The sequence below is a fragment of the Syngnathus typhle genome, linkage group LG5 (genome assembly GCF_033458585.1).
Source record: "Syngnathus typhle isolate RoL2023-S1 ecotype Sweden linkage group LG5, RoL_Styp_1.0, whole genome shotgun sequence".
Classification (NCBI taxonomy): Eukaryota; Metazoa; Chordata; class Actinopteri; order Syngnathiformes; family Syngnathidae; genus Syngnathus; species Syngnathus typhle.
This window is the reverse complement of record NC_083742.1, coordinates 17,568,477-17,583,590: the sequence shown is the minus strand read 5'-3', so window position 1 is coordinate 17,583,590 and position 15,114 is coordinate 17,568,477. Positions and strand designations below refer to the sequence as shown.

General features: G+C 48.0%; 1 protein-coding gene across 1 annotated transcript; it reads right to left on the bottom strand.

The window, feature by feature from the left end:
* Positions 1 to 2,797: 2,797 nt before the first annotated feature.
* Positions 2,798 to 15,100, bottom strand: adamts12 (ADAM metallopeptidase with thrombospondin type 1 motif, 12). Its single transcript, XM_061279023.1, has 24 exons — positions 14,809 to 15,100; positions 14,139 to 14,497; positions 9,891 to 10,068; positions 9,553 to 9,743; positions 9,378 to 9,461; positions 9,154 to 9,278; positions 8,921 to 9,070; positions 8,690 to 8,833; positions 8,470 to 8,614; positions 8,245 to 8,337; positions 8,028 to 8,173; positions 7,790 to 7,959; positions 7,393 to 7,526; positions 7,147 to 7,267; positions 6,426 to 6,670; positions 6,205 to 6,346; positions 5,858 to 5,984; positions 5,566 to 5,776; positions 4,559 to 5,494; positions 4,096 to 4,248; positions 3,859 to 4,035; positions 3,647 to 3,787; positions 3,353 to 3,506; positions 2,798 to 3,294 (listed from the first exon to the last, which is right to left on the bottom strand). Exons 1-24 carry the CDS (start codon positions 14,924 to 14,926, stop codon positions 3,179 to 3,181), a joined length of 4,560 nt encoding a protein of 1,519 aa, XP_061135007.1. The 5' UTR covers positions 14,927 to 15,100; the 3' UTR covers positions 2,798 to 3,178.
* Between the last annotated feature and the right edge of the window lie 14 nt (positions 15,101 to 15,114).

Sequence of the window (15,114 nt, the reverse complement as noted above, 5' to 3'; positions counted from 1 at the left end):
GATATTTCACAGGAAGATTTGAGCCAAAGGCCTTGTGGATGAATCAGGTCAAGTGGACATTGCTGCTACTTGTTCATCTCAGCCATCTGAACATTGTCTCGGCCTCAAGGAACTTTTTGATTTTTTAATGCAATGAAGCTCCCTCGACATGTGACTTCCTCTCATACTCATCAGCGTCTTTTCAACCGTCAAATAAATAAAAGTCTGAGGTGGAGTGCATAGCGTTAGCTTCCTCAGCTAGCATAATATTGTAACAACTTTTTATTGGCAATTAAGCTAATTGTTTCACCATTTTTCAAGACTTTTTTTTTTTCCCCTGGAAAACACATAGTATGTGATTTTCAAAATAGCCAAATCGGGCCATGGAGTTGATTGAGGCAAAAACTCATAGAATGAATGACACCTGTCATCAAAACTGCGGTGCCGTTCATAAAACATGCAGCGCAATAGTTTGAAATTTCAAGCGTGGGGCAGCCGGTGCTAAATGACAACTCAATAAGTGTAATGCACTGAAAGTGTGTTTACGTTTTCAGGCCAATGACCTTGCCAGCGACATAAATCAGAAGGTAAACTGACATTTTTAACTCCAGCAAACCTGCACTGGCACTCTTATCTCATTTCCACTGACCTTCGTGTCTTTTAATGTCGACGTCTGGACTCTTGCTCACTTTCCCGCCACTTTTTTTTACTGGCCGCTTTAATGTCCATCAACGATCTACGGCCAGAGCGGCGGTCTGGTCTCCACTGTGCGTGCCGTGCTTTATCTGAGGATGAAAACAAAATAATCTTATCAGCACTTCCTTTGCGGCGTCCCTTCCCTTCCCACTGTGATAACCGCAATCGGTGTAAAATATCAATTTGGGTCGCAGATAATGGCAAGGGTTCTTGTTTGTTTGTTCCACCTCATTTTCTCAAACTGAAATCAAATCATCATAAAGTAAAAGAATAAATCGCATATAATAATAAATAATAATAATAATAATAATAATAATAATAATAATAATAATAATAATAATAAAAGAACTTATACAATAGTAAAAATGGAAGGGACTTGACGTCGTCGTCCTCTCGGGCCTCCCTCGCAAAGACGTTAACATACTCACAAGCTTTGCGGGATTTCTCGGGTGGCTAAGAAGCAAATTCTTCTCCGCATAAGCACACGTGGCAATATAAGTGGGATCTGGAGATGGTCTCAACTCAGCTTCAGCTTTTAGTCTTTCTTTGGAGACAAAGCTCCTTGAGTTAAATTTCAAAGTTCCTGAAAATTGGCAAGAAATGATTTCCTGATCCAGGCCTACATGATGGATGATGGTGCTGTATTAAAAATCAAACAGTGGATTTTTATACACTCGAGTAGAGACTGGCGACTGACTACTTGGTGAACCCGGTGTTCCAGTCGTGTGTCAGGACTCGGTGTTAGCCCCTCTTCTGCATACGCTATCATTAAGCAGATGTTTACCGGGGGGGAGCCCCTCGCGCCATGATTCTCCAACTCCATATCCACATGTGGCGTGTGAGAGAATCAAACGCGCAAGTCGCAAACAAGCCAAGTGACCTATGGGAACCATGTGTGAGCTTACCCCGAGGCCCGCTGTGTGTGCGCCGGGTCACAGGAGGCTGAGGCTTTAATAAAGGAGCAGGTCTGGTACAGGGATGCCAGTCTGGGAGCCTGGGGACATGCAACCTGATGGGCTCCAGATGAGAGCCACCACGCTGGCTGGACCTTTTGCTACAAAGCTTGCACATGTTCCAGACATGTTTTTGTCACAGTCTGCTTGGATTGGATTTAAAAGGGCTCTTCGTCGATCACAGTAGAAGGTGGAAAGCCAGACACACACACACATGAGCGCAACCAGAGTCATTGTTTACTCATGACTTTTTTTTTTTTTCCCTAGGGACCAGGTGGGTGCTGCACAACGATATCGTCATCAAGTCGAAAGACATATCTGACATTTTCATTAACAAATTAAAAAATAAAAAACTACAACCAGTTGTACCTCGACCTTCTTATCACATTTGAATATTTCATGTGATCCCAGTGTTATGTTGTCGGGGTGTCTGGTAATCGGCAAGGTTATGTTTTTTTTTTTCTTCAATGGATGCTTGTTACATTATCGGGACAGGCTTACGCCCTGCTGAGTGTCAACTTCTACAGGACAAAGCAATTTACTTACTGGTCACATACTGGATGGAGTCATCAAGACTTGGCTTTCCTCTAGAGCAACTCGGCCTATTGATGACATAGATATTAGTGAAAATGTCTGACCTCTTTGAATGAGAATCCACTTACTTCACTCAATGTCTTGCGCACATTGTTCTTCTTCTGCACACGCACAGCAGTCCCAATCATTCAGATGTAGACATTGGTATTCATTTGAATCACGTTATGGACTTCAATTCACCTCGAGTCGTATTATAGTCGACGACGGAGAAATCTTCTGTCGTTCAGTCCGTATTGCGCAATCGCGGTCAGATGAAGTGACATAACACAACAAGGGCCGGTGTGTTAGGTAATGCGCATTTTGCTTCATCACGGTAACCAATACATGCACAATCTCTGTTTGGAGACGTCAAAGGTCCGCCTTGACCCAGTATTGTGTTACTTCTTCCATTACTGCTGACCAACTCTCAGTGCCTGGCTTGAATGACAGCAGCGCCACTGCCGTGTCATTCCGTGGCGCAGAGGAACCGTGGGCCAGAAGAAACGGATCCCTGAACCCGAGCCGGGCGCTGCTCGGGTTGTCGTAACACATCCTGCAGTATCTTAGGCGGCCGACAATGAGGATGTCACAAAGCACAGTGTCTTTACTGGTCACATTTATTGCCGTGGAAGCACATGCCTGACATTGCTATGTACAAGATCATACAAAAGACAGTAGGCATCCTTTGAGGGACCTGAGAGGGATGACCTGCAACGCCTCTTTGCTCACTTTCACACCAAAGAAGCACCACAGTTCAACTTAACAGAAGTACAATTGAAACTTTTTCCCCTACACACAGTGCCAACGCAATCATGAAAAGCGCAATGAGTACTAAACAAGCGTGTTATGTATTAACAATGTAAAAGAGGTCAAATGTCATTATGTACATTCTGCTCCTAGACGTTGAAATTGCGTAGTCCGCCCGCCCGCCCGCCTGCCTGACGAGAAAGGACGCGCCCGCCCCTCTGCCCGTCTGTCTATGAGCCGCAGGTGCTACAACACTGTCTCTGCACCGACCTGAGAGAGCATCGGCCCAACAGCTTCAGTTTGTCGCAAAAGCGAGACGACATTGTGTTCTTCCTGCACACTGGGCCTGACAAAAGAGGAAGGTAGCTTACTCGTAGTCGAAACGCAAGAACGGTGTAACCAACCTGTGGTGGGCCGACATTGCTGCGTGTTGCACTTCCTGAGCGCTTCCGGTTTGGACATCTTCTCGCACAGGCCGTCTGGCATGATAGCAGAGTCCTGGGCATTTACGCAGATGACGTCACGCCGCTGCTGACCTCCTCCGCAGCTCACCGAGCACTGCAAATTCAGAAGATCCGATTTTCCAAGCGGCATGGTCCAAAGTCCTCATCCTCAGTTAGCCGGCACGCTAACAGCCTACCGGGGGCTAATGTCGGCTAGCGGACGAGCGGCGTATGTACGTGGTTACTATCACAAACCTGCTCCCACTCTTCTGCCCTCCACTCGGCGCAAGTGCCGCACGACTCGGTGCTGTTTGGCCTGGGTGTCGGACCGCAACCTTGAGGAACCGGACAGTACACCAAACGCTCTCGCATTCCCTTGCCGCAGCTCCCGGAGCACTGACGTGGGCAGACGTGACGTTTTGAAAATGAACAAGCTGGATCAAGCAGAAAACACACAAGACACATACGGGTCCCCACGGTGACACGTTCCAGTCCACGCAGGTCTTGAGGGGGCAAGTCAAAGTACTGACAGGTTTGCCGGACAGCGCCTGACAGTGGAACGGCCTGAGAGGACGGTGATTCTGGGAATCCACACACTGGACATCCCGGTAGCGCTTTCCTACCACCGCGCATTTCTCCGGACACTGCGGACAAGAGCAAAGTTCCGACACGGCGACCGAAATGAATTGGATTGAAGAGGATACCTTGCTCCAGCTACCGCTTTGCCAGATGGCACACGGCTGGAGACGGCAAGTGCGAGCGGGCTCGGGTTTCTTGGTGCCGGCGCAGTCCTCGTCCTTCTGGGAACTGCACGTCACCTTTCGCCATATTGCGCCAATTCCACATGTGGTTGAGCACTGGGATGGGAAAACAAGTCTATTTTGAAGGAAGCGTCAATTAAAACGGAGTTCCACTGATCATTATTTTCGGGAGAGTGGTCTTTGACAAATCAACACAAGCCTAATGCAAAAAACAAAACAAAAAGTTTCACGACTCCAGTGAAATATATGTAAAGAATTATTTCTAAAAGCCTCTAAGTAGCGTTTATGGTCATGCATGAGAACATAAGAGGTGTTGTTAAAGGGTTAGAACACTGTGACATTTTCAAAAACGTTGGCACAGCACTTAAATGGGACGATATACGACGGTCGTAAATTTTGCACCCACCTCGCTCCAGTTTCCTGCGAGCCAAAACACACCCAGCTCTCTTGGACCCTGAGTGCGCTGGGGAGGTGGCTGATCCTGGTTCCTGGAGCGGTTACCTCTGGACCGGGTTGAGTTTGTTTTGGCAGTGGCGTTCTTCTCGGGGGTGACAGCAGGCTTCTTTGTTTTAATCATCTTTATCGTGGTGCTGAGCGGCGCGTGCGTTGTGCGGAGGCTGCTTTTGGGCGGAACCCAACGTGACTTTAACGTGGCTGTAGTTAGACCAAGGGCAAATGGGGTGCCGTGGCGACTGATCTCGGCAGTAGCGTGTGGGCTGAAGGAGGAGGATGTGGCGGCTTCTGTGGTTGGCTGCGGGCCAGGACTACTTGTTTGTAAAGCGGCTGCAATTACGACACGCGGCATCGCCGTGGTTGATTGAAGAGGATTTGGGAACCAAGTGGTACTGACGTCCAGGTCAACGATCCCCTCCTCGTCCTCCTGCTCCACCGATGTCCTCTCTTGTACGATGTAGTCATAACCCGGAACGCTCATCACCGCATCGGGTGTGCTTCCGTCCTCGCTGTCCAAGCTCTCCTCTGGTTCTATCTTTGCTACTCTTGGACTTTCCCCTCTTTTGTTAGTCTTCTCCACAACGTAATGATCAAGGAAGGGGATTTTAGAGGTGAGTGATGCGGTCGTAGTCGTAGGTGTGGCGGAGGTGCTCGTGGGAGCGCCGGTGGTGGTGGAGGAGGAAGGCTTGGAGGGGGTGCTCTTTGGTGGGTAAATGCGGCGGTATTTTGGAGGAGATCCGGGTTGTCGCCGAAGACTCGAACTGGGGCAGCTCTGTAGAGCGCACAGCGATCTGGTGCGAGGCTTGGTCGCGAGGTCGCAGGTGTTTTGGGGCGCTAACGCACATGTCACATTGCGGGATCGGACGCCTCCTCCGCATGTCACCGGACACTGGAGAGACGACGGAGGAGCCGTTACCATATTGTCCAATGACGCGGGAAGGGGAGAGAAGTCCGACTTACTTCTTCCCAGAGTCCAACGAGCCAGTCTTGTCCGCAGGGTATGTCTCGATTGCACGGCACGACGGGTTTAGGTTTAAGCAGCTGCTTGCACTCCACGGGATGGAGCACCCTCTCCTCACCGGAAACGGTGCGGACGCAGAGCACGGTACGCTTCCGCGAACCTTCCGATCCGCAGGCGGCCGAGCACTGCTGCCAGCCTCCCACCCACCACCTGAGGACCAAGGCAGAAACTCAGCGGTGACGGCTGTCGAGTCAGGCACGCCGCCAATCAGGAGGATTCGACGCTACCGACCTGGCGGGGCAATCCATGTTCTTACACTTGCGGTGTCTGTCTTGCGGACGGACCTCTGGGTCGCACAGAGACTCGTCTACGACGCCGACGTCCGTCTCGAAGCAGCGGATGGGCTGCTGCTGTTCACCTGAGACAGACAAGGAGGATGTCAAACTCAAGGCGCCCGGGGCCCAGATACGGCCCGCCGCATCTTTCCGTGCGGCCCGCGAGAACAAATCAAATTCATGTCAGCACTAAAATTGCAAATTGTCTTCGAGCTATTGCAAGCATTTCTTTTCACCATTCATCTTTTCAAATGATTTGAAATGATGACGATGATGTCTTAGATATGAAAAGACAGGCCTGACCTTGTCCACAGGTGGTGCTGCAGTCTGTCCATGCACCATGTCTCCACCTGTAAATGGGTTCGATGACCTCATTTCCTGTCTCTTTGCTCTTCCTAATAGTGTACTCGTACTGGAGGCCAGGGTTCTTCTCCTGAAACAACAACTGGACAACGGCACGTCAATTCTTCTACCTATCCATCCATCCAGACGTTGGTCTTTCAAGTCAGGACAGGGGGGCCTACCTGCAGCACGACTGGCTCTTTGGTGGGTCCAGGCGCGGTGAGGTTCTCCATGTTCCCCCTACGTTGGTAGTAGAAGGTGGTCCCACCAGCCTGGTACTCCCCGTTCCACTGGATGATGTAGTTGCCGTTGAGAAAGTAGTCCTCCGAGCCTTGTCTCCTCAGCGCCAGGAAATTACCTGCCTCCTCAGTTTCCTTCACCAGGATGTCCCGGGCCCCCTCAGGTATCACCCCCACGTCCACGTACCCTGCCATAGATGGGGGGGGGGGGGGTAATGGATGGGCCACCGTGGCTGCTTCTCTCTGATCTTTAATAGAGGGTGGGCTGCTTGTGTGTGTTCGGCGTGGGGGGCACTGCCGCCCTGTCTCTGCTTTTTATTGTCTGTGAATGGCGGAGGAGCAAGTAACTGCGAGTGGCTCTGTGGAGTTTAATGATGTTTGTGGGAAGGTGTGTGTGTGTGTGTGTGTCTTTCTTGCGCTTATGTCTACGCCTTTTGAAGTGTTACACATCTGGCTGGTTATCTGAGAAAGATGCTGTGCCCAACAGCAGAGGGAGAGAACGTTGGCAGGAGGGACATTGTTTAACCTTCAAGGGCCTTCTTTTTTTTTTTTTTTTTATCTTTAGAGCAACTTTCGCTCAGTCGGGACGATGAGTTACACTTGAGTTTGACCCTTGACCTCCAGGGGTGAATTGCTGTGAATAAATGGAGTCTGAAAATCTCACCGAAGCCCTCTCCCTCCTCAAACGACTTGTAGACCGTCTTGCAGCTTGTGCCGTCACCCAAACACACTCCGCAACGATCCTCGACCGCGTTTGAGTCGATGCCGTAGTCGCAGCCCACCTCCTTTGGGATAAAAGGCGTGGATAAACGTCAGCTGAGGCCGATTACACAAGAGAAACTTGAATCTATGGAAGCTTTTGGTAACTTGCTATTCAGCCTCCCCAGCCTCTCTTACCCAGGCACACTACCTTGCACACTCCGTTGACGCAGATGTTTCTGGAGTTGTTGTTCATGAAGCACGGCGTTCCGTCCGTCACCGTGTCGAGCATCTTCTCCGAAAAATACTCGCTGTCGGGCCGGCAGTGGAGCTCGCAAGGGTTTACTGTAAAAGCCGGCGGGGGAGAATATTTTACAACAAGTATGTTTCATGAAAACAAGCAAAAGTGGGCTACACGGTGAAGTCTCGAGGTTTTATTTTCACAGAAGATATTTTATGATGACAATCTTTTGAGGGCGCTAAAATGACCTAAACAGGTCTGATACAGCTGTGGTGATTACATTGTGAATGCTGCCCCCTACTGGAAGACACACAAATGGCCACAACTTGCCAAAACTTGCATGCGTGGGGTCCGCGTGAGTACTCACAGGGGTTAGCCACAGGAATCCATTTGTAGAGCTCGTTTTGGTAGGGCACGGTGTCAAACTCGCTGCACAGCATCTCTCTGAAGGTGGGCTTATCCTTCTGGCAGGCTCTCGTGTTACACGTCCGATAGCGCTTTCTCTCACCCGTGCAGTACTTGCCGCCGAACTCTGGCCTGAGGGGACGGATCACGTGATGTCATAGAGTCGCAACCATAAACATCAACGTAAAATACGCTCTTACTTTGGGTTGTTACATTCTCTTTCGGCTGATTGGACTCCAGTGCCGCAAGTCCTGGAGCAGTGAGACCACGTCGTCCATTGCCCCCAGCCTCCGTTCACCGTCTCGGGCAGCTTGCCCACAATCACACACTCTCCAGAGATGCACCACTGAGGCCAAAGCACGTGACATTTGATGATGAGGGGACAACCACAATCCCGAAGCGGTCGTAGGCCGATACCTTTTCCGGCCCGCATCGAGTCCCGTCAATGGGCGAGTCCAGTTTGGAGCGACAGGAGCCGTTCACAGAGCACCAAAGAATCTGGCAAACATTCTGAGGAATGACAGAAATCAGCCGATTTCATGTGCTGACGTGGCTCTGGATTATATCAGGTTAGTCTACACTGGAAGCTGTGCTCAGCGCAGGTATTCACGTTTTGGATCTCATATTCATGAGTGCACTTACATCCACCTCGTGGCAGTAGGTAGCGTTGGGCCCGTACTGAAGCTGACATTGGTGGTGCGTTGTGTAGCGAACGCCAAGGCGTGCCAGAGGGGTGGTGAGGTCTCTTTTGGAAGGACGGTCGTCCAGGCAGAAACCCCATCCGCGACTGAAAGATAATGGAGGTTTTTTTTGTTGTTGTTGTTGTACGAATTTGTCGCCAAAGGACCTAAAGTGAGCTCACTCGAGGAAGCGTGTGATGTAGTCCTTGGAGCAGGACGACCAAGTGAGAGGCGAGCTGTCGTACATGAGCTGTCTGGACATGATGAAGGGGTGCCTCCCTCCCACCTCGCAGTCGTTCCCTTGGCCGTCGTGATGGATTCCAAAGCTGTGCTCGAGCGTAGCCCGCAAGAAGAACATCTGCAATTTGCTGCTACTGCACGCGGAAGATGATCTTTCGTCGTTTAAGACGCACCTATGACCCATTTCGTGGGCAATGGTGAAGGCCACGGGTAAGCCGGAATCCTCGTTGATGTTGCAGCTGCGGTGGGGCTGGCACATCCCAGAGAGGTGAGACAAGCCCAAGGTCTCGCAGGGTTGGTTCATTCCAGCGCAGATGTCCTTCCTGGGATGTCCAAACACAGGGCGGGCCGAGGAACATTTGGAACACCCGCTTCCTTTTCAAACCGTGTCTTGTGTTTCGCTTGCCTGGTGACCAACACGGCGACGTCGTGATGGGCTGGATGCGTGTCGCTCTGTGGATTTAAGTTCTTCTGCCAGGCGCAGAAGCTGGACAGAGTGGTGTCTGCATGGTGGGCGATCTTTAGACCTTTCTGTGTGGACAAACATGACATCAAAACAAGACATTTGCAGGAATTCATTCTCAACATAGAATCCAAAAATATATGCGAATATATAATAGGTGTCGCTACCTCTTCTCCTTGTAGCAGAATCAGACGAACCAAGAGGACATGGATGGCGTTGCCGATACTGGCGTCGTGGAAGATACCCGCCACCTTGCCAGCATATTCAAAAGGAAATATTGGTGAAAACCTTTTGTATGTGAATGTGAATAAAATGATGTCGCAAAATACTTGTCGCTCTCACCATGTTCATGATGGTGAAGATGTAGGACTCCACATTGTCGCTGCCGTGATAATCCATGAGCTTGGAATCGGCCACCACCATGGTCTCCACCCAGCGCTCCCGGCTGACCGAGCGCCGGGAGCGGGACTGCGTCGGGCCGTGCTCCCTCTCCCACTGCTCTCTCTCCCTCTCCACACGCACAGAGTCACCATCTGAGGCGGAAAAGGGAAAACCAATACAGTACCATACAAAAAGTAGTTTTTTTTCTACATACATTTTTCAATGAGCTAAAATTGCAAATCCTGATATTGCCATTGTCATTGTGCATGAACCAGGAAGTAGTCCGCGTCGATAAATACCTGCTACTCCACACGGGCTGGGTGTCTGTCTACCCTCGGCGCTGCGTTTTTCCTTGTGCGTTACCGTGGCAACCCTGGGGAAGACGATGTGCGGCTCTGGGGAACCTGCAGGATCCCATGGAGATTTAGGGAGCGGCTCAATGAAGAAGTGGCCCTCGGGTAGGGAGAAGAAGCCTCTCTGTTGGGGGGGGGGGGGGAGAAATGAGCCCAAGGGATTACGAGCTTGGTTGTTTTACAACATGAAGTTTGAAACGCCAGCAGAAAAAGGTCATTTCTCATGCAGTCAGGTTCATCATTATTCATCAGGTGAGCTATGAGACATCCTCCGTTTCTTCTTTCTTTCCCCGCAGGCACATTCTGTCTGCAAAAAAGAAACGTCTTGCCAAGTATGCCATGCAAGTTCTTACTGGTGTGCAAGTGCTTTTTTTTTTGTTTTCTTTTCAAACGCGCGCACATAAGTTCATAGACGCGCCCTCTAGCACAAACTATTTCAGAAAGTTTGGGATTTTTTTCTTTTTTTTCTTTAAAGGGGGGGGGGGGGGCTTCACACCTTGTCTTTTTCACATCTGGCCCAGGTTACAGGCGCTCTTCATAAACTTGATAGTGTGTGTGGACGTTGCGTTTAGGTGTTGGGTCCAAACAAGCCCGGACCGCTTTAAAGTCAGGCATTGAAGGAAATTATGCTGACTGAGAGAATATAATAGGATGAAATAGCAATAATGCTGCTTTTATAAAGGCACGTCAACCTCGCTTTCGATTGACAGCAGAGATTAAAACATGTGCAAATACATTGCTGCTGTACTTTGGTAGATATTTTAGGATCTGTCATTTGATTGCATGAGAGTACTAAGAACAAATATTTACTTTGATACAATTGAGAGTTGATTTGTACCCTTTTACAGTACTTTAGTTTCTCCAGCGTGCCAAAAGCAGCTGTGAGAAATCAGGCCATGTGCTGTGTCCTGCTGCGCTCCAGTTATGCACCATTCCAGTTTTTAGGTCATTCTGGACACTTTTATGTGAGGAGGGGAGGGGAAAAAAAATCCCCTAACATGTTCATGTGCACCGGATATCATTTTTCCTTTTTTGGGGCAGTTCAAGAAGTTCGTTTGGGGCGGCGGAGTCCCTTTGGACTTTGTTAATCCACCTGTTGATCTGAATTTTGTCAAATAGGCCACGAGTAAAAAATGCACGAGTCAGCATTTTTTTTTTTTTTCTAGTGGGTGGGAGATACTTTCTGAATACTCTCAACTACTAAATCATTGCAATTGTCATACAGAGCAGAGCAATGCTGCTAAATTGGACGTTTGTGCAGGTGTACTTTTTCAGACAAGAAACAACAAGCAGACTCCAAATTTATCTCGGTTGCTTCAAGACACGATTAATCGACAATGTCACACAATCGAGAGAAATCTTGACAATCGATTATTATCCCTACCCATAGATCACCAACTGTGGTAGTAGGGATGAGTAGGCTCCTCAAGTGGTTTGCAAAAGAATAACTGGATTAAATTAAATTAAATGATTTCATTTACATTAAAACAACATGAAATGGAATAATAAACGTTAGAACAAGGTTAAGCATTTTTTGAATTCAGTATGTTACATTTTTTATTTTTCAACTAGCTTTGCTGTACAAAGTTGCCTTTTATTTGGCATCCCCACCCAAAGTGAGAAGAAATGAAATAGGGAGGAAAATCTTTGGAGAACGGCCTTTGGCTATCAGTGTTGATGGACTCATCCACAAAGCATGTAAGCTGATCAGTCCCCAGTGAAGTGACAGCTATTTCCCAGAGGCACAACTTGCAGCTGATTTCACTTCTCTCTCACGGTCTCCTTTTTGTCAGCACATTCTCATGCTAGCAGATAAAGCTCACAAGGCAAAAACACATACAAACAATCAATACGCTGGGAGAAAAGTAGTTGCCCTGCGCAGTGTTTGGCTGCAAACATACCTCCGTGTCACCTCCTATATATGTGCGGTGTTTAACTTGCAAAGAGCAAAGCAGGTGCAGATGGGCCGGGCCGGGAAGGAATGCCACGGGGAGGCCCATCCAAACACGTGTTGCTCTGCGTGATTCAGAAGATCTGCAAAGCCAATGTACTACGTCCGGGCTTGCGTGCTCTTTTATTGACACTACCTGAGCTCCGCAAATGATCCTGTGCAACAACATAGTACAAATAGTTTTGCTCCTGTACTTAGAGACCCGGCGAAGTGAATTGAAAGATTTGTTTCTAAATCTGCTGTACATGTTTGAAGGTGATTGCTGAAAGGTACATTTTACTTTTGTACTTCTCAGTTCAGTCGTTGAATCGGTACTAGTACTTCTACTTGATGGCAGCGTGCGAGTACGTTTACACACGCCAGTAAGTACGCTAACTCAAACGGGCGCCGCCTAACTATTTGCATGAATATTTGGTCGGTTTTCTACTTTTGGGCCTAGAAAAGTACGAGATCGGGCCGTTAATCCCTGGAACCTGGAGGAAGTGTGTTTTGTGTATGAGGTAGCAGTACCGCGGGAGGTTACCATAACACGGTAAATACAACGACCATGTGGAACCGCTTTACGGCGCTTTCCTACTTCTGTGAGTTTCAAGTCTTGGCTGTTGGTGACCTTCTAGAATTTATTCGTGGGGAAACAGGTAGAGGGGAAGGGGTTGCTCGTTATACAATGAGCGCCTTTCGACTTTCTCCCAAGAGGATCGCTATTGCTAATAAGGTGGAGGGGATCATTACAGGAGAATTCCTTTCTGTCGGGTCAAAAACTATCTTCATTTATCTACGTGTCAGAAGAGAGAGGAAAGAATTGGTGTAATAGGTCTAAACTCGTTTGTACTTGTTTAGCGGTGCGCCTCAGGGAATGGCTAAGCTTCTATGGAAAACGTGAAAAAAAAAAACCCATGAAAGGCAAATCTCCACAACTTTCACCCAGCCGTTGTGACCAATTCACATAATGGAGAGGAGCACAATTTGCTCAAACAAATGTGACTTTGTCTTCTGCTCATAGGAAACAGAGAGTATCTGTGTTTATGAGACTGCTACACATCATTTTATCAGCTTTATCAAAAAGCTGTCGAGCATTGCGGATTTATTGCCTGTAGGTTTTTTTATTTTTCCCAAACCCTTGTGCCAAAGGAAAATGACACACATACTGACAATCAGGCTGAATTTGAGCATTTTAAGTCATTTAAACTTTAAACATTTAAATTACAAGGAGCTTCACATTGTTGAACTAAAGTCAAAGTAAAGAAAAAAAAATATATATATATATATTTTTTTATTTTATTTCTTTTTTACTTTGATAATAATTTTATATATATTTATATATATATATATAAAATATATACCGTTTTTTCCCGTGTATAGTGCGCAAAATTTAACTAATTTATTGTCCTAAAATCTGGGGTGCGGATTATACATGGGTACAAAAAAATTCTTAGGGTGCGTACTATACATGGGGGCGCACTATACACGGAAAAAAATGGTATAATGTATATATATATATATATATATATATATATATATATATACACATACACCTCCGACTTTCGTTCTTGATTAATGAAAACATTCTTGGCAAATGCTTTTTTTTAGTCAAAAACTATGAAAATTAAACTAATATTGCAGATCTGGCTCTTTTTATTTTCGGCAGTCTGGATCTGTGCTGCCCCCGCAGGTGAGTCTTGCTACTACGACGGACGTTCAGATTGAAGAAGAAAGACGATTCTGTGTGTGGTATGCTTTGTATGAGGCACCTGACATTTTGAAAGTCAGTGAAGATGTTAAATACCTCGACACGGGTTCCACGCTTAAGTGAAAGCCTTGCAACTTTTTGAGGCTGCAGCTGGAAAGGTGTCCAGCCCACATCTGCCCATAAAGTGGACTTTTAACAATTGCAACCCTTCTAGCACAGCAAAAATTCTGGATATTATTTCAGAACGAATTCCCTGGAGTTTGGAATTAAGAAAAAAAGTACAACAACATTGGAATTTCATCAGATGTGAAACAGGCTGTCATCGACTTGGCTCGGTAGTCACATGTAACAATGCAGAGTGTCTGCTGAGGGGCCGCTCGCTCTGCAAACAGTGTCGGGAAGTGGCTCTTTGAAGGGGAAAACTAACACCCACCATACTGTTTGGGGACGAAGGAATTAAGGCCTAATCCAAAACATGATGCAATTCACTCTCAACTAACAGTTAGCCAATCACACAGCAGTTACCCCATCGACTTGCACGGAGGTTCCTTACCAGTCCATTACACGTGCTGACGGCCGCCGTCCCCTTCACACCCGAGACCTCGACGGTGCCGAGAAGATGGCAGGACGACCCGGCGGGAGTCCGTCGACTTTCCGTCCTGTCGGCGCTGCCGTTACGCGTCTCCAAGACGTAGTCGCTCGAAAGGAGCTGATGGTTTTGCGTCAAATTGAGCATCAAAGCTCGTCCAGTGTAGTTGAGCATGTAGTAAACGGGCCCCGCCGTCGTCGCCGCGCTGAGGTCTCGCCTGACTCGGCCATTCTTGAAGTGGTGGGACAGGAAGTGGGAGAGGAACTCTCCGTCAGCGTTGGTTCTCACAGGATGGATGACGGACCCTGCCTGAGGCACAGCACCTGTACAATTGAAATAAGTGGTGGGAGAACAACAACAATAAAAGGGTGTATCTAATCTACTTGCTGCTGCATTGAACAGTTTGGGGTCATGGGGTTAAAAAAAAAAAAAAAAAAAAACATCATTTGAATTACACGTGTAATAAATTCATCAGAATGGTTTAAAATCATTGCTCTGTGCTACCGGTCTTATAATAAGTAGCTTGAAGAGAAAATATCTGGATTTGCCCTGCCCCTCAGGCAGTCGGTGCTCGCTGAGCGCCAGCTTACTTTGAAGTCAATTGAGTTGAGGTGTGAATGAGCAGCACACTGACCTTGTCCTGCAAAGAGAGAGAAGTTCAAGTCTTGGTGGCCGCCTGCCAGGAAGAAAACAAAGTGCTGCAGCAGAAGCAGAAGCCGAAGCAGAAGCGTGCACTCCTGCAACCATGGCATTATTTCATGGAAACAAACTCCAAGCTGTGGTAAAAGCAGCCCACGCGGGTGTCGGGACCGACTTTGCTGACTATCTCATGACATGGAGGGAAGCGTCCTGCCTCGGCCGGGAAAACCAGCGAGGCTGCCTGCGCGGAGAAGGTGAAAGCTGAGGCGCTCGGGAGGAAGGGCAAGAGGGAGGGAGGGGC